Below are 23,381 nucleotides of genomic sequence, written 5' to 3' on the forward strand. Positions count from 1 at the left end.
AAGAAATCCTAATGTATGATTTTCCTTGAAGCACAAAGCAGTTGATGCAGTTGATACTTTGAATGTCACTGTGATTCAATTTTTAAGACTAGGAATTAGCACCAGGTCACTGAGTATCTTATTTAAGGTGGGACTAAATCAGTGGTGAAGCCAGAGTCAGAAAGCCAGTCTCTGAATGGGTGTTGGCCCTGTAGGGTCACTGTCAGAAAACAACTTAAAATCAATCTTTTCAAAATATTTTGTCGTGGTAGAAGTCTTATAACGTCAATTCTTTTATATTTCACAGCCTTATACAGCAAGTTAGCTATTTAGTTACATGGATTTTTAAATTTTCTTTGAGACTCTCTCTTTGACTCATAGATTATGTAGAAGTGAGTTAAGCAAGAGCCAGGGAACTTGGTTGGTGTGTCTCGCATCAGGAAGGAAGCTGTTCTAATTATGCTAGTGATGGGGGGTGGGTGTGATGTTATGTGCAAGGTGTTATGAGGGGCAGATAGTCAGAAAAAGGCCATGGTGAACATGAAGGGGTCTGGGATCAATGATTTGAAAATTCTGGTTGATATTTCACATTAGAAATTCATTTCTCAGGCAATAGCAGTGTTGCTATTGTTTCAGTGTTGCTAAAAAATTACCTTGACTCAACCACATTAATTTGTATTTCACCAGACTTTTTTTTTATCAGCATATCAAGAATCTTCACATCTAGATCTATGGTACTGATTAAAAAAATAGTTGCTTGAGTGAAATTCAAGTATATTTTAATGCCAGTGTATGGCAGAGCAAGAGGAGGGCCCCAGAACTCTGATCTGGCTGATGGGGAGCCGTAATACATAAAATGGCCAATGGAACAAAGGGAGATGATGTCATTGTAATAGTGGGAATGACAGTTGTTGGCACATTGCTTTTGCCAACATTGTTACCAAACAAATGAGGTTGCTCCTGATGTACACAGACACTGATGTCATGACATCAGGCTTTGAGAAGAGAACTCAGCTTTATTGTGAATTAATTGGCAAGAAGACAGGATATAAACTCAAATTTGCTCCACTGATTAAGAAAGGGAATGAGGTTATATAGGGTTTAGGGGCAAGAGCTGAGAACAAAGAAGTTGATTTTATTGGTAGAATAACAAGTTAAGGGCAAAGAAATGTAGACTTGGCTGAAGTTTATTGGCTAGTTCACATATAAAGAAGTATGAAGAAGCTTTCCTTCAGATTGAAGTTTTGATTTCTATGGTGGCTTTAAAGAATTAAATTCTTTAAAATTCTTTAAAGAATTCACTTTAAAGAATTAAAGTGAATTTACCTCGGCCATTCCCCCTCCTCTTGGGCTCAACTCAAGGGAGGTTAATTGATAAGCCTCTAGATTCTGCTGTGTCTGTAAAAGCAAGCCTCAGAGAAAAAGTTTGATGCCTTTTTTTTTTCTTTTGTGCTCTTACGGTCTGAGACCAGTTTAACCACTTAGCTTCAGTTTCAATATCATTTAGTATTTCCCATGTACCAGGCATACAGGTTTTACATATATTAACTTATTTAATCTTTACAACAGTTCTATGAAGAAATCAGTATTATTGTTAATCCTGTTTCTTAAAGATGAGGAAATCTATGTCAGTGAATCAATAATACATTATCTTACTCTTCAAAGATGAGTTTTTAAACTGATGTTTCTGATATTTGGACAGTTGATTTGCTTTCTGAAGTGTCTTTATTGATGTTTATCCTCAAAAGTCAATCTCAGAAAGAAAGGAAGAGAAGAAAAGAAGGACAAGTTATAAGAATTCTTTTGCTATTAAAGTGAATTTATTTTTAAAGAGCCTTAACATGACATGTTCTTAAATTTAGTCATTATGCCCATCACTATGATTACATCATTTGAAACCTTGAACAAGTTATTCATTTAACTTCTATTAATACACCCATTTATTATTAATACACCCCTCTATCAATGCATCCATTTGTTAAAGGACATGGGTAAATGGTTAATGTTTTTGGAAGATGTAATTAGAATCAAGATGGTATTTGTGAATGTGGTCTGAAAAGCAGACATAAGTCGGGGTGATGCAAACAGCTAGACTGTGTATTCTAATTTGGTTGTAAGTTGCTGTAAGGTAGTTATGCATAGGCACACTCAATGGTTAGTCAAAGACAATAGTGTGGTCACACATTTCTTGTTCTCTGACCTTTTAATTCCTGCTATTGCTGCTGCCTGTATCTTGAGTTTTCTGCTTTTCTGCAACATCCTGTTGTATTTTGATAGGAAGTTCCACAGCTGTCAGGAAACCTGCCCTGATAATGGCTGCTCTGACTTCCCTTTCTTGGTTTTTCTGGAATCCTTACAAAACTCCCCACTCTCTTAAGTCTCCACCATGACTGTCTTGCCTCTTAAACTCTGGTTAGTCCAGGTAGTTGTCTAGTCTGTGTAACTTTCTACCTAAAGTAAATTTATGGAAAGAGATGGATCTGCTGTTTCTAAATAAGAAACCCACTCTCCATGAATAAGAATCGAGGATGAAAAAGTGGTTGAATAGTTGGGGACTTGGGAAGCACATTGTCCGGTATGGTCCACTGCAGAGCACGATGGGAGAGAAATTGCAGAGGCTTATGCTCTTTTCTTTAGAATGCCCTCTCTGATGTAGTCTAAGCACACACTCATTCAGTGTTCAGTTCTAGAGAAACAGCTTCTATCAAAATGTCCACACCCTCCAGCAGGTGGAGACTTCCTCCTTTCTTTCCCATTACCAGGACCAGACTCTTGAAGGTATTTAACATGCTATTTATGTCTGTTTTGCTTGCCTATCTGCCTTCCTCACTAGAATGTGAATCCTGAAAGCACAATGATTTTTTATTATGTGCATCGTTCTATCTGTAAAGCAAATTCCACAATAAGTAATAGCCAGAAAAAAACTCAATAAGGATAAAAACAACCGTGTCATTTGGATATGAGTCATGAAGACTATTGGAGAGCCCAGGCCGCTGCAGCCTAGGGATCATAGCCCACCCTGGCTTCCTATCTACTCAAATCCAGAGCAGCCTGTGTGAAGTGATAGGTAGGTTGTAGTTTTGCAGGGGAAAATATGGCCCTGAAAATAAAGTGACTGCTGATTAGCACTAATGTTGATGTGAGGATGAGCTCTAAGTAAGTGAGCTTCTTAAAAATTATTTCTGATACTAAGAATGAAGTATTGAATGTGTCTGTGTGGACCTATACCAGGAACAAATACACCCAAATAAAACAAGTAGAAATGAGGAAAGGCAATTGCTGAATTGTTTTAGCCAGGATATCAATAAATGCAACCATTTCTTACCAAGTGAAAGGAGGTTTAGTAAAAGTTGAAATTGGGATACACTTGAGTCAGGTCATGTCCAAGTGCCCCTGTGAACAATGCTCCGTGATGCCTGAGATGGTGGGGTTCACATAGACATTTCCATAACCTGGCGAATTAGGGGGTGCCTTGGAAGATGCATTCCTTTTTTTTAAAGATTGATTTATTTATGCGTACAAGAACTGGGGTACAGGCTAGAGGTGCAGGGGGTGAGAGAATTCACCAGAAACAGAGTGGGGAACAGAATAGGCGGATTGACTGAAATACGCTGCTGAAGGGAGCAGCAGGCGAGCCAGGAGAGGTCTGCCACGCCATGTGGGCCAGCTCCCCTGCCAGGGATCGAACTCATGCTGTAGCAGCTGTGGACAGCTTTATAGTGCTGAGACTCAACCCCTTGCGCCACCAGGGAAGCCCGGAAGATGCATTCTTATTGTCTTTTATGGAAGGGAATTCTTTATTCTCTGGTGAACATTTGGGGTTTCATGGCAGTCTTAGGACATCTCTTTCACAAATGTTAAATGGATATGATTTTCAGTAAGAAAATAGAGCTGACAACAGCTGGCAGTGTAGTGAGGTCTGATTTATCTCATGTGGTCTGGGAATGAGATATTTCATCTAGGCAGTATTTTCTAGATATCTGATGCACCCACCAAAATCATAAAAGATTAGTATTTTGAAATTATCTCGGGTGTTTCCCTTTTCTGTTATTTACCTTTCTCAGATATTTCTCTTCCTGAGTCTAGTAAGGAGGCTGTGCTCTTAGAATATAACAGAGTAATCAAGTAGAAGCTTTTACAATGATATTCCCAAAGCAATTTATATACATGGAGTGTTTTTTTCTTGATATACTCTTCTTTTTCTCGTTGAAAATGTTTTTTCATGAAAACCCTTCTTTTCTAAATTTACTACTTTCAATGTGTTACAGACTATAAATTCAGATAATTGTTATTTAACAATGGCTACGTTTGTGTCTTAAAACAACAGCTCAAAGGGTAGCTGTGATTATCTGGATAAATGAGCTAAGATCAGAGGTTTTTTTTGCTACAGGCTTTACTGGCTTATTCTGACTTCCCAGAGTTCTTTTTCCTGTCCCTCCTCTGAGTCACTGGCATGTGAACAGTGGCCTCTAGAGAGAAAATTCTTGGACGTAGCATGTTCCAGTCAGTCACGAGTAAGTTTGAACAAATTGTAACTTCTTTGGGTCATTTGCTCATCTGATCTAGATGGTCTCCAAGGTCCTTTCATGTTCTCATGTGCCAAAAAAGAGTTCAACAAGAAGACTTTAAAAACTTTTAAGGGCCTCCCTGGTCACGCAAGGGGTTAAGCATTGCATTATGAAGTAATCCACAGCCTCTGCAGCACGAGTTCAATCCCTGGCCGGCCAGGGAGCAACCCACATGGCGCAGCACACCTCTCCTGACTTGCCCGCTGCGCCCCTCGGCATTGTACTTCAGTATATCTTCCTGTTCTGTTCCCCATTCTGTCTCTGGTGAATCCTCTCACCCCTCCCCCCATCTCTGGCCTGTACCCTAGCTCTTGAACACATAAATAAATAAATCTTTAAAAAAAAAAAAACCCAAAAAACTTTTAATACCAAAGTGTCTGGAGGGTTGAATGATCACTTTGGATAGCGATGTCCTGAGGCTCTTCCCAGAGGAGGAGGGTCTGTTTTAGAAGGGATGACGGAAGGACAAACAGGTAGGGATGTGTATCTTGAGAAAGGCAAGGTCTTCTTAGAGGATAGTGATTAATGTGGTAAAATACATATAGCAAAGTCTACCCCTTTAACCATTTCTAAGTGTACATTTCAGTGGCATTCAGCACATTCACACTGTTGTGTGCCCTTCACCACTACCCATTTCTAGAACTTTTCATCATGTGAAACAGAATGGTGACTACCTGTCAGTCTCCTTTCTGGCTCAGTGAATTTGACTACTCCAGCTACTTCATACAGGTACAATCAGACAATATTTGTCTTTGTGTGTTTAGCTTCTTTCATTTAGCACATAAATATTTTCCAAGTTTATTTATGTTGTAGCCTGCGTGAGAACATCATTCTTTTTTAAGGTTGAGTAGTATTCCATTATATGTGTATACCACATTCTGTTTATCCATTTTTTAGCTAATTGTGATTTGTTTCTGTCTCTTGACTATTGTGAATAATGCTGCTATGAACAAATGTGCCCAAGTTTCTGTTGGCATCTCTGTTTTCAATTCTTTGGGGTCTATACCCAGAGATGGAATTGCTGGATCGTATGATAATTCTATATTTAACTTTTTGAGGAGCTGCCAAACTATTTTCCATAGTGACTGAGCTATTTTCCATTCTCACCCACACTGCATGAACGTTCAGTTTCTCCAGGGAGGAAGAACAATTGCGTGCACACAATATAAGCCAACTAACTGGTCTACAGCACAGACTTCACATATGGCAGAGGCAGGACTACAATTAGGACAGTAGACTGAGGCCAGAGGATGGAGAGGCTTGAAGGCCTGGCCCTTGTAGTGATACTTTATTCTGTTAGGCTTTGGGAATCTGATGAGGACTTCTGTGAAGCCAGGCTCATTAGAGTGGTACTCTTGGAAGATTAAGGACAAAGGAGATAGATGCAGGATGAATTAGGCCCTGAAAGTGGTAGATGATTGCAGTTATTGAGCTTGAAGGTTCAGGCTTCTTGTAGAAAGGTAAGAAAGACAAGGATGAAAGTGGCAACTCTCTGGGTCCAGCATTGCCAAACTGGCACAACCTATGTACCATATTGAGGGAGGGAGGGATATGAAGGTACAGAATGGTGCCTACTGGAACTTCAGCATCATGAATTTTGAGGTCCTAAGTTGAAGACATGATACAGAGATGGGGCCTGCTTCTGCTTATTTCCTGCCTACCAAAGTGCTAGATATTTGCAGCAGACTGCAGAGCTGAGTTTTGGGTACCAGGAGGTGTCCCCACTTACGCAGTGGTCCTCAGCTGGCCCTCTTGAGTAGGATAGGATGGGCATTAGGATGCTTGCAGAAGGGGCAGGAACTCAAAGTTGAACACCTATGAAAAGAAAGAAGGAAAAAAAGGTGTCAGGGTGTCTAAACTAAGATCTAAGCTAGCTCCAGAGTTTTTATTTTGATCTATAATTCACATAGTACATAAAAATCATACTATCCTATAAAATGCTATAAGGAAGGTGTGTGTGTGGCTGGATTTGCATTGAATTTGCATTGTATTCAAATAACTTATTGGCAGAAAATCCACCCCATCAGGATGCTTCTGTCTCCTTTTTCTCAGTCTATTTGTGTTCCTGCACTGAAGGTTTCCAGCAGGCGCAAGGATCATTGGTTGTCCTTTGTGCTGGAAGAAGCTGGGGAATGCCCTGGGGCAGGGGTGTGGAAGGTTGTGCCTGTGGGTGTGGTGGGTGAATGGCTGGGTGTAGGCTTTGGTGGCTATAGGTTGCAAGAGAGTTTTAACTAACATTTAAAATAGGTGGAATTAAGGGATCTAAAATCAGATTTATAAGGCATCATTAAATTAATTAGGCAGAGTATGAGGAAATATGTAAAAAAAAAAGTTAGGATAATAAGTGTTCCAAGGCGTCCTGTGTGGAAGACAATGAGAAAGTAGCTGATACCGTGGTATTGAGATTAGCCTGGATGTGAGCAGCATAGAAACCATCCCAAAGGTGACAAGGCATGTGCCACGAGGCTTCTATTCCTGCAAGGTTATGGGACTGGTTATTAATAGGAATTACTACCTTCTCTGGGCTTTTTACAAACAGATGTCCATCTCTTAAGATGGGCTTGAGCTATGTCTACCTGTATTTTCAACTCTGTGGGTTTGGATTTTTAAAAGTTAATGATTCTTATCTTAGTGCTGAGAAAGAAAACAGCAGAAGCAATCCCCGCCCATGTGCATTTTTATCTGCTTGTTAAACTGTCAGCAGCCCTTTGCACACTCACTGCTGTGTGGAGAAGGCATGTTTGCTGACACTGAATGACCATCAGCCCCAGCAAGCCTGTTTCAGCTGTGAAGATGGCTCTGTCATGAACATCCCCCTTTCTGACACAACCTAACCTTCTTCAGAGCCTGAGAGCAGGTGGTTTACCCAGCTGCTCTGGACAGCGTTTAGAGGTGGAATAGCCTGTTTCCTCAGCGAAGGCTAATTGCCTGAGAAAATGAGCAGACCTTGACGGGAACCACTAAATATTTTCAAGGAAGACCTTTGGGTTTCCTAAGAAATGAACTTTCTTCCATGACTGTCCTGGCAGGGACTTTGAATTATGTTCTCTTGTGAGCTCAGCAAACAAAGGTAAAAGTTGCCCAGCCTTTGAGGGCCTTGAGCCATATGCCCTGCTACCCAAGGAATCAGTGAAGCTTCAGAAGAGAGCTTAGTCCTTGTACTTCTGTGCCCAGGTCCTTAAATCATCCGTGCTTTGCTGCCAGCTGATGGCACAGTTTGACTCTCCAGGCAGGCCCAGGGGACAGCTGTGAGAAATGAGAGGACCTTGAAAATTCGCAGCACCACACTCTTCTCTGGCATCTGAAAGAGATCCAAACTTTGAACAGGATCTAAGAAGCAGTAAAACCAGAACTATAGGATGAAAAGCTCCTAAAAGGCTGAACATGGAGAACTTGGCAATGTTTGTGAAGATGTGTGGTTCCCACAAAAGAAGGGGGTTGTGAGAGGCCATGAAACATGTAGGTGACCACAAGCAGATGGGAGGTGCATTCTAGCTAACATGGGGATTGAGAGGAAGAAAGAGATGTGAGCTAGGAAGCATGACAAACTAAGGTAAAAGATGAAGGAGCTTATCTGGCGAATTGTTGAATTTTACAGCATTTTTTCCTGACTATAGCAAAGTACCCACCACACCAGTGATAGTGGGAAGACAAGAAGGCTGGAGGTCAGGGATTGCTGGCTCATTTGATGGGGAAATTCTGTCAAGTCAGGCCCTCAGGAGACTCCACCTGAGAAGTGAGCTGAGAGGTTGCGTCCCATCTTCAACCTGACAAGTGGAGTTTCAGTAACAGAGATGTAGGGTAGAGAATAGTTTGGGGAGCTCATGAATAGACTTCCCTCCTGCTTCTATCACTTCTCAATAAGCCCTGTTACAGCAGACTGACAGAGGAGAGTAATGATGCTGCATTACCTTTATGGAGGCTGTGCCATGTGCCACTTAGACTCTAACCTCCTCACATGGCTTAACACATTTATTCCTTAGCACATTTATAACCTATGGGGAAAATGGGGTATAGGAAGTTTATGTAATTTTCCAGAGTAAACCTTGAGGATGAGGATTTGTACCCAAGCATTCTGGCTCTTAAACCCTGAGTTATGCTGCATCTCAAAGGCAGAAAGGAAGGTATGAATTTAACAAAGATGTGTGCCTGCCATTGTGCTGAATACTTTGTTTGGTTTGCCTTAATGCTTCTGGAAGTTCCGAAGAGCCATATAACCATGTGACTGACACTGAGCCTCTCCCAGGTGCCCCAAACATGTCACTATGGTTGGTTCATCTGAAACAGCTAGGCTTTTTAAAAACTGAGGAATAATTGACATACAACAGTAGTTTTAGATATAAAGCACAATGATGTGCTCTGTGTGTATCTTGGAGAGTGATCACCATTCTAAGTCTAGTGAATATTTCTCACACACACTTAGAAAATTTTTTCTTGCAACGAGAACTTTTAAGGTCTGGTCTCTGGGCAATGTTTGGACATATGATATATTATTATTAACTTCAGTCACCACGCTGTATATTACATCCCCATGACTCACTTTTTATAAGAAATTTGTGCTTTTTTTTTTTAAAGTTTATTACTTTTTTTTAATAAAGATTTATTTATTTATGCATACAAGAACTGGGGTACAGTCCAGAGGGCAGGAGGTGAGATGATTCACCAGAGACAGAGTGGGGAACAGAACAGGCAGACTGACTGAAATACACTGCTGAGGGGAGCAGCAGGTGAGACAGGAGAGGTCTGCTGCACCATGGGGGTAGCTCCCTGGCCGGGGATCAAACTCGTATGCTTCTTGACCCCCTTCAGCCCTTTCTCCCACAACATCCTCTCCCCTCCCTCTGGCAACCATCAGTATGTTCTCTGTCTATGCTCAGTTCCAAATGGCTATAATTTCCCAGAGATCATTTTAACATACTTTATAAAACAAAGATAATAATGATAATATTTATCTAGTCATCATACAGAAAATGTGGATAATAACAGAAAAAAGACATACCTCCATTTCACATCACAGTCTCATTTTGACTATATCCTTAGTCTTTTTAAAATAGTTGCACATAGCATAAATCAATTTCATACCCAATATTACAAACTTTCCCCCCTATTTTCATGAAGTCTTTATAACTGTGATTTTTTAATTGATGGTATTTTGATTTTGGGGGGGATTTTTAAGTTGGGAGCACTTTGAGTTTTCTTGTGATTATTGATGTAGAGATTTAATATTAACTTAATTTTTTTAAGGGGCATTTTAAAAAAAAATGTATTTATACAAGAACCTGGGTACAGGCCAGATGTGTAGGAGGGTGAGAGGATTCACCAGAGACAGAGCGGGGAGCAGAACAGGCAGACTGACAGAATACACTGCTGAGGGGAGCAGCGGGGGCGAGACAGGAGAGGTCTGCTGCGCCATGTGGGTTTCTCCCTGGCCGGCGGGGATCGAACCTGCGCTGCAGAGGCTGCAGACAGCTTCACAGTGCAGCGCTTAACCGCCTGCGCCACCAGGGAGGCCCAAGGGGCATTTTGTCCTAGGTCTCAAGTTAGAAAATAAGCACTCAGCAGTCAAGGTTAACTTAAAAATGATCTTTCCTTCTGTTTCTGTTAACAGGTATCTACCGAACAGAAAAGGATAAAGGCACTTTGTATGAGCTCACGTTCAGAGGGGACCACAAACACGAATTCAGACGACTTGTCTTATTTCGACCCTTTGGTCCTATCGTGAAAGTGAAAAAGGAAAAACTCAGCATGGCGAACACGCTTATCAATGTTATCGTCCCCCTGGCAAAGAGAGTGGACAAATTCCGGCAGTTCATGCAGAACTTCAGGTTCGTTTGATTGCACATGTTTATCTTCCTCCGTGTGGTATGTGTTAAATGTGATATCATTTCCCGTCATCTCCCTCATTTCCCCTGCCAAATACAAAGGCCCCTTTCTCTTCTCATTCAACTTTGTTTTTTTCATATAAAGTTTTATCATTTGTATTTGCCTTTTCCCTAAAGAAATTAGGAAACTGCCAGATTAGCATATTTACCTTCAGAAGTGAAAATTAGAAGGGACCGTGTTTTCATCAATCTCTAACTGGATGGCCTGGTGCCTGCTGTATTCAGTCTGACTTGATGGGCTCAGGTTTGGCGATGGCAGGGCCCGTGCCAGTGCATGAGTGGGGCCCTCTCCCAGATGCCAGGGGGCATGGTGGCACAGTGCCCATGTGGCCTGTGGAGTTGTGCTGGAGACTATTCCAGAAGGTGCTCTGGGTTGGCTTCTCCTGCTGCCATGCTGTCAGCTGCAACCAGAATGCATCGACTCAGAATCTAGTTTGTGTATTAACTGACATCTCCTCAGGGATTAATTTAGGATTATGCCAACAAGTTTCCAAACACTCATTTTTGTTGCTCCCCAAGAAGACTAAGTGGGTTTATTTTCAGATGCAGTAATGTTTTTACACACGTGTCTTTAAGCTCCTTATTGTGTGCTGCGGTACCTTCTGAGCTCTCGCGGCTGACATACACAAACTAGTTGAGGTTAATCAGCTAATTAATTTACTTAACCAGCTTGTTTTAAAAATGGAAAGGCATTAAGTGTCTACTTATAAATCTGGGAGTGCTAACAATGTTTCATCTCTTATCATTATGTTCACATTATTAAAAGTCAATACTGCTCAGGGTACGGGTGTGTTTGATAACTTCTCAAGATTCTGGGAAACAAACTTTTTCCTGGTAACATTTGAAGAGTAGTTCTCTTCTAGGTAAATTTTAAGGTCAGAATCCAGTAATTTTAGGAGAGACCTTTTAGATCATCTGGTCAAATCCCCCCTTAGTTCAGAAAACCCATAGCATCCCCAACATGCATGCATGTGTGTATGTATGTGTGTGTGTGTGCGCGTATGTGCACGCACGCGCCAGGTAACTCCCCCTTCACGAGGCAGGTTGTGTCAACGTTGACCAGCAAGAAAGCTTTCTAGCAAGAAAGCTGCTGTCATGGACCTGATTCTGCCTCCTGTAATTTCTCCTGATGGTTTAGTTCCAGCCTCTGAAGAAATGAATGGCCAAATCCATTTCCTCTTAAACATCATAACCTTTCAAATAGTTGGATAAGGCTTTCACAAATCCCTTGGTCTTTTCCAGGCTTAAGAACCATGCTGCTAACCATGTATAACCTAGAGGAGGGTGGGCTGACCTTTTTTCTGTTCCCAGTGGCAGGAGGTCTCTTTATGGACAGCACTTGGTCTGTGGCGTCCCTCCGCCTTCAGTACTGAAATGTCTCCATAGCTTTGGTTTCTTCCTGCTTTCCTTTGGTGTCTCTGTCTTCCCCTTTCCTTCCCTTACCTCCTCTTGCCTCCCCATCCTGGCTGAGTGCTACTAATTGCTTAAGCATTATGTTCTAAGTATGACCCACCCTGTGGTTGGCATAACGCATTAAATCAAATTATTACTCCCAGTAGTTGGTGTGACCATTTCTAGGGCTAGTTTATAGCAGGTTCCTTTGGCAAGGATGCTGCCTGGGGCTTGCCAGAGTCAGGCCCCGAGAGTCACCCCAGCACAAGGGCCGTTGCTGACCACTGTGCGGGGTGTGGTGTGGATGGCACCCTAGCAGTCCTCCGTGTAGGACTCGGTGCTGAAATAGCAGGATTTTCTTGGGTATCTGATCACTGTTATCTTAGAGTCACAAGGATTCAAGTAATTAATAGTAGAATAAAACTAGAAGGGAAATATTGTTGAAAAAGTAAAACTGATCGCTTTTAAGTCTTCAAAATTGAGGTGACATAATGAAAGTAATTCTACTAAATGTTTAAAAAAATAAATTTGAGGCCCTGTTCTCTTGATTTGCACTATTGGGATGCCCATCCCTGTATGAAACCAGAAGAGGACAGATGGGGAGCCTTGATGGTTAGCTTGGGTGTCTGGAGGGCCTGTGCATGTGTGCCAGGAACAGGTTGAAGACGCAGTACCTGCCAACACAGAAAGTAGAATCTATGCAGACAGAGCTCGAAGCTGTAGCAGAAATAGAGATGAGGGAGAGTGGATATAAAAAGGACTTCCAGGATAGAGAACAGTGAGCAGAAGGCAGGCTTGGGAGTTTGCTCTGTGATCCAGAGGATTCTGAGTACATTGAGGTCTCTGGGGAAAAAAAGGAGTAAGAACTCAAACTGAAGGTATTTAATTCCATGTTAGAACTTAGTAAAGGTGGCCTTTCAAATAAGCCAACAGAGAGTGGAGTTTTCAGTAGATGGTTTCAGGACAACTAACCAACCATAGCAGAAAAAAAAAAGTAATTCTTGCTTCACGCCAAAACCCAAAATAAACTCCAGTCAACTAAACATTTAAATGCACTTAACATGGCCATAAAATTACTTGGAGAAAATGTAAGGCTGTTTATTAAATATTTGATGCTGGCTTTATGAAGCCCCTTCCACCCCAAGGTTGGAAACTGTTAACTGGTTTGCACTGAAGATGACACTATGAGTGATTTTTGTTTCCTTCTTTTGAATTCTCTGCTTTGTAAATTTTTATGTAGCTACCATATGTTTTATGTTCTGTTTAAAAATTCAGTGATAGTGTTTTTTGGCATTTATAATTTAAACATGACTTTTTAGTTTGTAAAAGTGATACATGATTATTATAAGATGGTTAGACAATAAAGAACACAATAAGGAATAAACTATTTAAAATATCACTCCTGACCCTGCCTCCATAAATTAACCACTTTTAACATTACCTGAATGCTGTTCCAGGCACCATTCCTTGAGTATATACAGATAGAAGGAAAAATTGAATACATCAAGAGATATAATACAAACTCTGTTTTTAATTAAAGAATTACCTTACTTTGTAGAAGAAAATATAAAAATATTTAATAATCTGAAGAAGAAATTGCTGATCTTTAAGTAAGTGTTTCTCAGTGTGTGATACTAATACCAAAGAGATCACAGCGATTTTTTAAAACAGAAAAGATTAGAATAAGTATATATTTTCTACTACCCATTTTAATTTTAGACTAGATTTACTGAAAAATTACACTAAGAGGAAATCATCGCAATTATATTTTCTCCCTCTCCTTTGTCTTGTCTTCAATTTTTGTTAGGTATTATTTTCACCTTGTCAGGGTTTGCAACTTTTACATTCTGTTTTGTAACCACAGTCCTATTTTTAAATGCATTTGGTGGATTCATTAGTGATCTTCTACCAGCAGTTTCTCTATTCCTGCGTTCTTGGTTAGATTTCATGAACAAGAAATATTTTCAGGAAGGGTCATAAGTGCTCAAAAATAGAATGTCTAATTACACTCTTTATAATTCAAGGGTAACTTACCTGAATTTAATATGCTTGAGACACTCTTTCTTCAGGACCTTTTTTGACTTTCTTCTGGCATTTAATAATGCCAGGAAAAAGTTTTAGGACAAACTTTATTTTGTCTCTCCTGAAAATTATTTTCTTGGGCATGAATACCTAAAGAATTCTTTCTTTAGTATTGACTCAAAATAACTTAATCAGGATATGTCTCATTTCAGTGTCTATTGTTCTCTATCAGATTTTCCTGTAATCAGTTTCCTTTTCGGTTTGGTAGATTCTTCCATTTCAGGGAGTTTTTTTTTTTTTTTTTTATATGCATTCTGTTTTTGAGTACTTCTTCTTTTGTATTTTCTGTTTCACAGACAATTATATATTTCACAGGTCACCTCAATTTCTCTATTTTTCTAATGCCTTAGTCTTTCTTTTTAAGATTTATTTATTTATGCATACAAGAACTGGGGTGTAGGCCGAGGTGCAGGAGGTGAGAGGATTCACCAGACAGAGTGGGGAGCAGAACAGGTGGACTGACTGAAATGCATTGCTGAGGGGACCAGAGGTCTGCTTCGCCATGTGGGTTAGGCACCTGGCCAGAGATCGAACTCGTGCTGCAGTGGCTGCCAATAGCTTGATAGCACTATATCTTTAACCCCTGCGCCATGGAAGACATGGACCAATATTTATTGTCATTATATTTCATTCTTACTGCCATTATAATTATCTCAGCTAATCCTAAAAGTTGTTTGTATTTACACAAAAACACAAATTTAATAAAATAATTTTAGTGAAGCTCAATGGATAAGGACTCAGCAACAGTGTAGAAAGGGGTCAGGTACCACACCTGGGAGCAGGGACTAAGGGAAACAGTTCCACCTCATCAGCACAGCCATCTCTGAACTTGGGAGACCAGGGGGAAAAGAAGTCACTATTTTTCTTTAGCCCTCAGTTTTAATGAAAAGAAGTTCACTACTTGATGGATGAGACCAACTTTCTTCTTGCACTGGCTCCTAAGAGCCATTTTTTAAGAGACAGCAAACATTAAATGAGTGGTATTTCTAAGACTTAGAAGAACTTCATCTCTCAGTGTGGGGGAAAGAAGAACCTGCTCCTCCTGGGAAGCAGATGGACCCTTCAGCACTGGTGCCTGGGCTGCTGGGAGGCCTGTGTGTGCTGTGACTCAGCTGCTCGTGGCCATGACAGGGCTTTTTTTTTTAATGAGCATTTTAATTTTATTTTATATATTTTTTAACATCATTTTTCATTTTTGCACAGTGTATGCATTTTCATCTTGGTTATAGTCCCCATAAAATTCCCACCACCCTTGTGTTGAGCCTACTCCCTCCTCCCCTCGGCCATAGTGTGTTTCTGGTTTATAGTTGCTTGTTGATTTTTACTTTATTATAGTCAGTCTTTTTCCTGGTGCCTTATTTAGGTTTTCTAGACTCCTGCTATGAGTGAGACCATCTGGTATTTTTCTTTTTCTTTCTGACTTATTTCGCTGAGCATGATCCCTTCAAGCTCCATCCATGTTGCTGCAAATTGCATGAGTTTATCTTTTCTGATTGCTGAGTAATATTCCATGGTGTATATGTACCACATCTGCTTGATCCAGTCATCTATTTTTGGGCATTTGGGTTGTTTCCAGAGCTTAGCTCTTGTAAACAGTGCTGCTATAAACATAGGGGTACAGATCCTTTTGAATTAATGTTTCTGTCTCCTTTGGATAAATACCTAGGAGTGGAATTGCTGGGTCATATGGAAGCTCCATCTTTAGCAGGTTGAGGAATCTCCACACAGCTTTCCATAGTGGTTGGACCAGTTCGCACTCCCACCAGCCGCGCAGAAGAGTTCCTTTTTCTCCACAACCTCGCCAACATTTGTTGTTGCTAGTTTTTTTTAATATGTGCCATTCTTACTGGTGTAAGATGGTATCTCATGGTAGTTTTGATTTGCATTTCCCTGATGACAAGTGATGTTGAACATTTTTTCATATGCCTGTTGGCCATTTGCATTTCCTCTTTGGAGAAGTTTCTCAAATTTATTCTTTTTTTTTTTTTTTTTTTTTTTTTTTCAAATTTATTCTTACATTTGCTTTTCGGCCACTGTGTTTCCCTTGTCTTCCAGGTTCTAAGCTCATTTATTATTTCATTGTGTCATTTATGACAGCAGGAGCGACCTCAGTAGCAAAGCTATAGATTGTCTTTGTGTCTCTCTGAGTCGCCCAGAAAAAAAAATGGATTTTTATGGAAATTTTTTTATGATTTCTAAAAATCCTTTTCAGTTTGCACCAAGTTAGCTTTATTTTTATTTTGACTACCTCCAGAAAGACTGAGACTCCTGTTTTCATGTTGCCATGACTCTCCTTAGACTTTGTTGGTTATTTTTGTTCTGAAATTCTCCTTTTTTTCGTTCTATTGACTCCTTTGTCGTTCCTCTCATGGTGTTTATGATATTTTAGGGCAGTATCAGGGACATCTCTTACTTGAATTTTCTTAAGCAATTTTAAAAATTCTATTTCTGCCTAGAACGTTTGAAATGTTGCTGGACATCTGTTTTGTTTTTTTTTTGTTTTTTTTTTAATCAACGTCTATACAATCTCTGAGATAAAAATGAACCTTGAATGCATGGCTAGGCTGGCTGGTATAATTTGGGGATGTAACAACAGAGAGGCCTCAGGCCACCAAATGTAGGCTTGTGACTGAAAGCAATTCCTGGACTTCTTTGTGTTTCTGAAAAGGAAAACTAATGTCATTTCATCGTATGCTCCCCACCTCTGCCATTCTCTGCTACCTCTCTTGTGACCCTTTCTCTATTCATACAGCAGAGGTGCACTGTGGGTAATTTTATGGTTAATATACTTGAAAAACAGAAATCTGCATTGTTCACTCTATTTGCATAAACACTTACCTTTGGAGGTCTACTAGAAGTTGTTATCTCATTTGAGCCACGTGTTATGTAGAAAATGGTGAGTTGGTAAATGATCTCGTTTGATGTTCTGAAACAGGCAACCAAGAAAGTAGGACCCAATTGCTGGCTGATAGTCAGCATTCGCTTTCAGTTCTTATAGCACTGGTCAGACTACTCAAATAGTGGAGTAGAGGAATTATGTATTACTCCAGCTTGTGGGTGGAGGAAGAGAAAGGACCCACAAAACCAGTAGAAGAAGAATATTACTCTTTAAAGCCTCTGTTCCTCCTTCAGGCTAGCCCCTAGTCTTCATTTCCATTCCCCTTGTCACTAAACAGTGCTCTTCCTGCTGTCACTACAGACCACAGGTAGAGTTTGGAGACCGATGGACCATTATGTATTATTTCATTTAAATGGGATGTAATCACTGCCAGTGTAGCTGTTCTCCTCATCCCTAATTTATTTGAGTAAAAACTTGACTTAGAAGAGAAGAATGATGGGAATTCCTTGCATCTACCTTTGAGGGTCCTTTCTCTGCTCCTGTCCCCCTGGGTGGTGCCTACTCACCTGCAAGGACTCTGCTTGGATGCTTTGTCTTCCTTGGTACATCTTCCCCATCACTTATTAAGAATCACCTCTCTCTCCTCTACATGCTCTTGGCTCATGGAGCCCATGTTATAGGTATCCACCCTGCCTTATAGTATAGCTCTTCAGCTGTCCTTTCCTTCCAATACACTGGAAAATCCCTGAGCCAGGTAGGGTGAGCAGAGGCCCCAGTTTGCTTGGGACTGAGGTGTTTCCTGGAATGTGGACATCCAGAGCTAAAATGTGGTATATCCTGGGCAAACTTGGATGGGCAGTCCCCCTGCAGAAACCGTTTGTGATTGTTCTTTTCACATCTTAATGCAATGAAAAGAATACAAAGCCCAATAATATCAAGCCCAACAAAGGTGCTTAATAAACATTGATTATTGATTCTGTTTCCAAAGGTTCCCAGCTGGGGTAGAAAAACAGGTTCCCCTAAGTATGAGAATACAGTTTCCTTGCTTTCTCTCACCTGCAATACAGAGCTTTCTGGTCTCCTGTCCCCTCCAGTCTCCAGGAATCCTTAGGGATGTCTCATTTGTTCAGATTCCAGTTCTGCCTCCGCCGACTGCTCAGGCATCAGCCGCAGGCAGCACATCAACTGCTCTGAGAATAGCAAAGTGGTTGGCATTCTCTGATGCCATAGGGCCTGCTGCTGCCCCCACCACTGGCACCACCACCCTGGCTGCACTGCCATATTAATTCCCCCAAAATCCTGGCTTGAGTTCCAGCAGCCTCCATCATTTAGTTTTCTGTAAAGAAAGCCTCTTGGTGTTTCTTGCAACTCCCACTCTCCCTAGGACTCACCCACGAGTCTCGGAACCAGCTGGAGAGCAGAAGACCCCAGCATGTGCATCATTTTCAGTCACGTTTCCCTCTGATGACTCAGGTGTTGTTCTGATTCTTCCTTAAGACAGAGGAAGCAGGTGCAGTTTTGCAACCACTGTCCTAGGTCATGTAGTAAGGTCTGGAGATGTGCCATTACAATTGGGATCACCAGAGTACTCCCGGCGTCCAGTGGGGAGAGGCCAGGGATGCTGCTTGACATCCTGCAAGGCACATGACTGCTTTTCCTGCGATAGGGAAGTGTCAGTAGTGCTGAGGCTGAGAAATCCTGCCTTTGGGTGAGTTCTTAGGCTAAGAGTTCAGCTCTCTTCCAAACAGGCCTGGGGTCAGACTGCAGGATGTCATGGTGCCCAGTCCTTCCAGTTTGCATTTGGAGTCTTGTTGAGTCTCCTCCCACCCGGCCCTGCAAACCGCTCAGCTTGGTGGTGGAGTCTTGAACAGCAAGACTATGTACATCCCTCATCATGCTACAGTGACCTGGGGGGGAGGCAGACACCAGCTTGGTCTTAGGGAAGCCTGGCTGGCCTGCCTAGCTGTCTCTTTGCCCATCTGCTGGGGTATGGACAACTGTCCAGCTTGTCTGCCCATGGTGCACTTGAACAGATCAGTAACAGAACTCACAGAGCAGGCGTTCACTGGGCCCCTTGAGGGAGAGAAACATAGGCATATAAGTAACTGTGATAGGTGTTTTCTGACTGAAAATATATCTTCATTGGTCTCTGTAGTCTGTGTTAAAATATCCTGGGGGAGAAGCAACTGTTTTCTAGGAAAAACTGCCGGAAAAGACATGATCTTTATGACACAGAAACAGAATGTTCAGGCTTTTCCAGATTAAGAATGACCAAGCAGGATTGTGGCACCAAAGCAAAGCAAAGTGTGAAATGGAGCTCCCCCAAAGGTTCTCAGGAAGTTGGGATTCCCCAAGATTCATCCATAAGTTTCCCTACAACACTACATGGTTGTCATGGAGATGTGCTATTGATGCACCCAAGTTAGCTTAAGGGAGCCAGGCAGCATATGTCCAGGTGTAAATAATCACACCCAAACACATCTCTCCAGGTACACAGTCACCCACATATGCACTCTCCAGAGGATGGAGTCTAGTGAGAATTGTTCTGAAAAAGCACAAAAATTTCGAGAGCCTTCAGACAGCAGGCAATGGTATTTCTGTAGTACCGTCCTCCTGTTCTCACAGAGTATGTGTTAACTGTGTTTAGTTTTTGCCGCACACACTAGATGGAGAACTTCTCAAGGGCAGAAATGTCTTCTTCATTTTTAAAGCTCCTTTAAGGGAGTGTGCGGCGCATGGTATGTTTCTGTTTAGTTGCTGCTTTTTGCATAAATGAAGAAAGGAATAAATGAATAAATGGAATAGAATCCTAGAGGTGGACATCAGAACAAATTCCACTTACCCTTTGTGGGAAGCCTCAGCTGGTGAATGAAGGAGAAAAGTCCAATGTATCTCTGTTCTATTCCTTGAAAACAGGAAGTGCTTTGAATGGATTTTAAAATGTCAGCAAAGATGCTACTAGAAAAATGAGAATTCTTTTTATGCATGCTCAGTGGGTGACCCTCTCCTGATTCTGGGATGGATTTTTTCCAACTGCACACACAATTTTAAAGCACAGTTTTTTGGGCGCTTGGCGCTGTGTCTGTGCTTTTATTCTACCCTGGCACAGGAAGTGAAAACATTATCTGGCAAGTTTGTGAAAAGGGATCTTTTATGCCCAGAGGCTTTTGTTGTGGGTAGGTGGTGATTCAGTCTGCAAGGAAAGGCCAAGAGGAAGCGCTTGGTTTCGAAGTGTGCTATCATTCTCCAGGCCTGGGTTCCATGTCTCCTGTTGATCTCTAAGTGCTCTGTCATCAGTCTGGGTTCCTGAGACAACACATATTTCTTACAAGAAAGAAACAAAATTCTCAGAACTAAGCCTAGAACCAAGGTGAACCCTGCGTGCCTCTTGCCCAGGGTCAATATATTTTCCCTGATATTTTTTCCATCTGGAATTCCCTCCTTCTCTCTATCTTTCTAAACCCAGCCCATCGTTCAGGACCCCAGATTCCAGCCCACAGGACTTACTCTGCTTTCTGAATTCTGTCTACTTTTTATCAGTGTCACAAGGTATCTGATTATTTTTGAGTTCATTCTATTTTCAAGTAAATGTTTTAGAGGGCAGGAACTGTATCTTCTATTTCTTTGAATTTCTCCTCAGCAATCCCTGCAAGGCAGTCACTCATTTTTTATGCCATTATAAAAGCATTGAATAAATTGGCTTCTGCAATTAGAGCTCAGGAATTTCTGGAAAGTTGTGTTGTGGATTGTTTGGGAGTCAAGGAAAGTAGCCTACATGGAGACAAAAAGAACAGATAGAAGGACATGCAAAATATCATAAAATATCCCACCAGTAGATATTTTCCATTAACTAGCTTCCAGAGAATTCCTGTTAAAGTTATGCATGTACACATGTACATATGTGCATATTCACACATGTAAGGCATATATTCACACATGTATATATCCATATACATATATGTCTACACTCGTAGGCATTTACTCACACTTGTATGTACATATGAGACAAACCCTCAGCAGAGGATCTCCCCAGATTAACTAGGGGTCTCTGTGGGGAAGCAGAAGTAGACCAGTGCAGAACCAGAGCTGGCCGGGCAGGGCAGCTGGGCCCCTAGAACCTGTGGTGTCCAGTGTGAGGACAGGCAGAGCCACAGAAAGAGAAATGGGGAGGTGATGACAGTACTTGTGTCTGCCTGCCCTGCCATCCCAAGGGGAGCTGTCATGACGCTGGCTGTGCTGACACTAGGGTCCTCAGTGGAAGAATGGCTTTTCACCCTTGCTCCTTCAGTCTCTAAGACATTTGTGTTTGGCACACACAAGGAAGGTCACTGACAAGAGTCGTCTTACCTTGAACTTTAACTGAACTTTAACTTTCCATCTGTCACATGGCATGGCTGTTTCTATACTTCATTGGTTTCTTACATGAGGACCAAAGTCCTTTTCATGACACTCTGTGTCCCCATGGGCTGAAGCTGTTGCAGATGAACCTATGGCCTCTTGCAGCTGAGTTTTCATTGAGTAGATCTATATATTAAGTGTCACTGTCCTCTTGGTAAAATAAATGCAAATACAGAGCATTGTGGGGCCAGAAGTGTCTCAGTGTCCTTTTTCCATTCTCCCAGCAGTTCATTTACTTTATTTGCACTTCTTGTTTGGGCCTTGCCTGTTATTATGACTAGAGGACCAGACATACCTGTGTTTTGTTTTCTAGGGAGATGTGCATCCAACAGGATGGGAGAATTCATCTCACCGTTGTTTACTTTGGCAAAGAAGAAATGAATGAGGTCAAAGGAATTCTAGAAAACACTTCCAAGTAAGTACGATGTGGAGCTGTAACGAGGAACCATGGTAACTTGAGTTTACAAGTACAGATTCAAGACTGGAACTTCTCTTTTTGTTTTGTTTTCCCTAACACTGTGAACAAGCTGGAGATTGATGAGCTGCTGGCCATGTGTAGGGGGAGTTCTGTGCCCCCCTTCCTGGGAGACCACACTGCCTGACACTGGTCCTTATTGTGCTGGGTGTTGACTTTGACAGTTGATATAAACTACCCTGAGCAGCAAGGTTGGGGAACATGGGCTGCTTCAGGCATCCACATGACAGAATGCCAGCACTCTTGGCATTGCAGGTCCAGGGACTTGATGTGGCAGATGGGGCACTGGGGAAAGCTCACTGGGCAGTGAGTGCCATCTCGTAAGGCACAGCTCATAAGGCTAAGAGTGATACCTATGCTGGGTCTCATCGCTAGCAAATAGTCTCACACTTCTCACCCTTCTGAATGAATGATTCAAATTCATGTCCTTTGTCGGTGGACAGTTTTTAACATCTCTGGAAGTGTTCATCCCTGGACATGGATTTTTTTTTTTTCAGTTAAGTTTCTTTATCATTCTATTGTGCAGCCATGATTAAGAGCCATTGTCTGAGAAGGTGGTGGCTCACCCGAGAGGCTGCCCAGGAGAATCTTGACTGCAGCCAGCATCCCCATTACAATGTACAGCTAGTTCACCACTGAACAGCACAAATTTGTACTGCACGGGTCCACTTATATGCAATTTTTTTCCAATAAATATGCAGTTGACCCTTGAATCTTGCATAGTCAAAAATACTCTTAAATGTATTTTCTCTTCCTTATAATTTTCTTAACATTTTCTTTTCTCTAGCTTACTTTGTTCTAAGAATTCTCTTCAGTCTTAGAATATATAGCATATAATATATAAAGATGTATTAATATATATAATATGAAATATGTATTAACAGACTGCTTCTGTAATCAGTAAGACTTCCAGTCAACAGCAGGCATGAATTTTAGACGGTGCAGGGTCAATTCCCCTAACCCCTACATTGTTCAGGGGTTAACTATATTTCTAAGCAGCTGACCAGGTACCTCTCCTCTGCAGCCAGGATTGGGAACCCCCATCCCGTGGGGCATATCACCTTCCCAGATCAACAAAGGTTGGCCAAATATTTGTTAGGAGAAGCATATGATCAAAGTTACACAAGTCTCATGGATAAATGAAGACCAGTGTAAACATTGTTTTGGGAAATAGACTCTCTAATGACTAGGTCTCTTATTAAGGCCGTCTATTCCATCAGAAGGTTGCTTGGTGAACAAAGAATAAATAGTATCTGGCCAAGAAAAATCAAATCATTTGAACAGTTAAAAAGGTTTACTCAAAATTTTGGAAAATTTAGAACTGTCCTCCTCACCTCCCTTCTTTCCTCATCACCTGCCACCCTTTTCTGTACCCCCTTTTCCTTTGGAGTGAGAAAAACTCACTTCCTGAGTCAGTGGAGCCATTTTCCTCATGGCCATCCCCCTAACCCCCCACCCCCACTGTTCCCACCCTGGTCCACCTTCTAACCATCACCTCTGCCACCACCTCAGTTCCAATCAATTGATTTTTGCTGCATGTCAATACTTATTAACAAAGGATTTATAATTTGGAGCATTTGACCCCCTTTAATAAAAGTATAAATAACAAAAGTTTGGGGAGGAGATTTCCTGCTTTCCTCCTGGCAGGATAAAGTGCTGATTATGAAAAAGTAGCTAGGAATATGTTTAGTTTTAAATTCTTTATTCAAATGTCTCTAGTAAGTAGAACACATAATCAATGTCAGTCTTTAGAGCAGTTAGATTTA

General features: G+C 41.4%; 1 protein-coding gene across 16 annotated transcripts in view; it reads left to right on the plus strand.

Moving 5' to 3' along the window:
• CSGALNACT1 (chondroitin sulfate N-acetylgalactosaminyltransferase 1) overlaps positions 1 to 23,381 on the plus strand; it is a 304,654-nt gene that overhangs the window by 258,355 nt on the left and 22,918 nt on the right. For all 16 annotated transcript variants that reach the window (XM_054700947.1, XM_054700952.1, XM_054700949.1 and 13 more), the window contains 2 exons: positions 10,156 to 10,372; positions 21,454 to 21,555. In XM_054700947.1, the coding sequence (XP_054556922.1) occupies positions 10,156 to 10,372; positions 21,454 to 21,555 (319 nt within the window). The remainder of the gene's footprint in view (positions 1 to 10,155; positions 10,373 to 21,453; positions 21,556 to 23,381) is intronic.

The sequence above is a fragment of the Talpa occidentalis genome, unplaced genomic scaffold (assembly GCF_014898055.3).
Source record: "Talpa occidentalis isolate TD23 unplaced genomic scaffold, MPIMG_talOcc4v2.1 talOcc4.4, whole genome shotgun sequence".
Classification (NCBI taxonomy): Eukaryota; Metazoa; Chordata; class Mammalia; order Eulipotyphla; family Talpidae; genus Talpa; species Talpa occidentalis.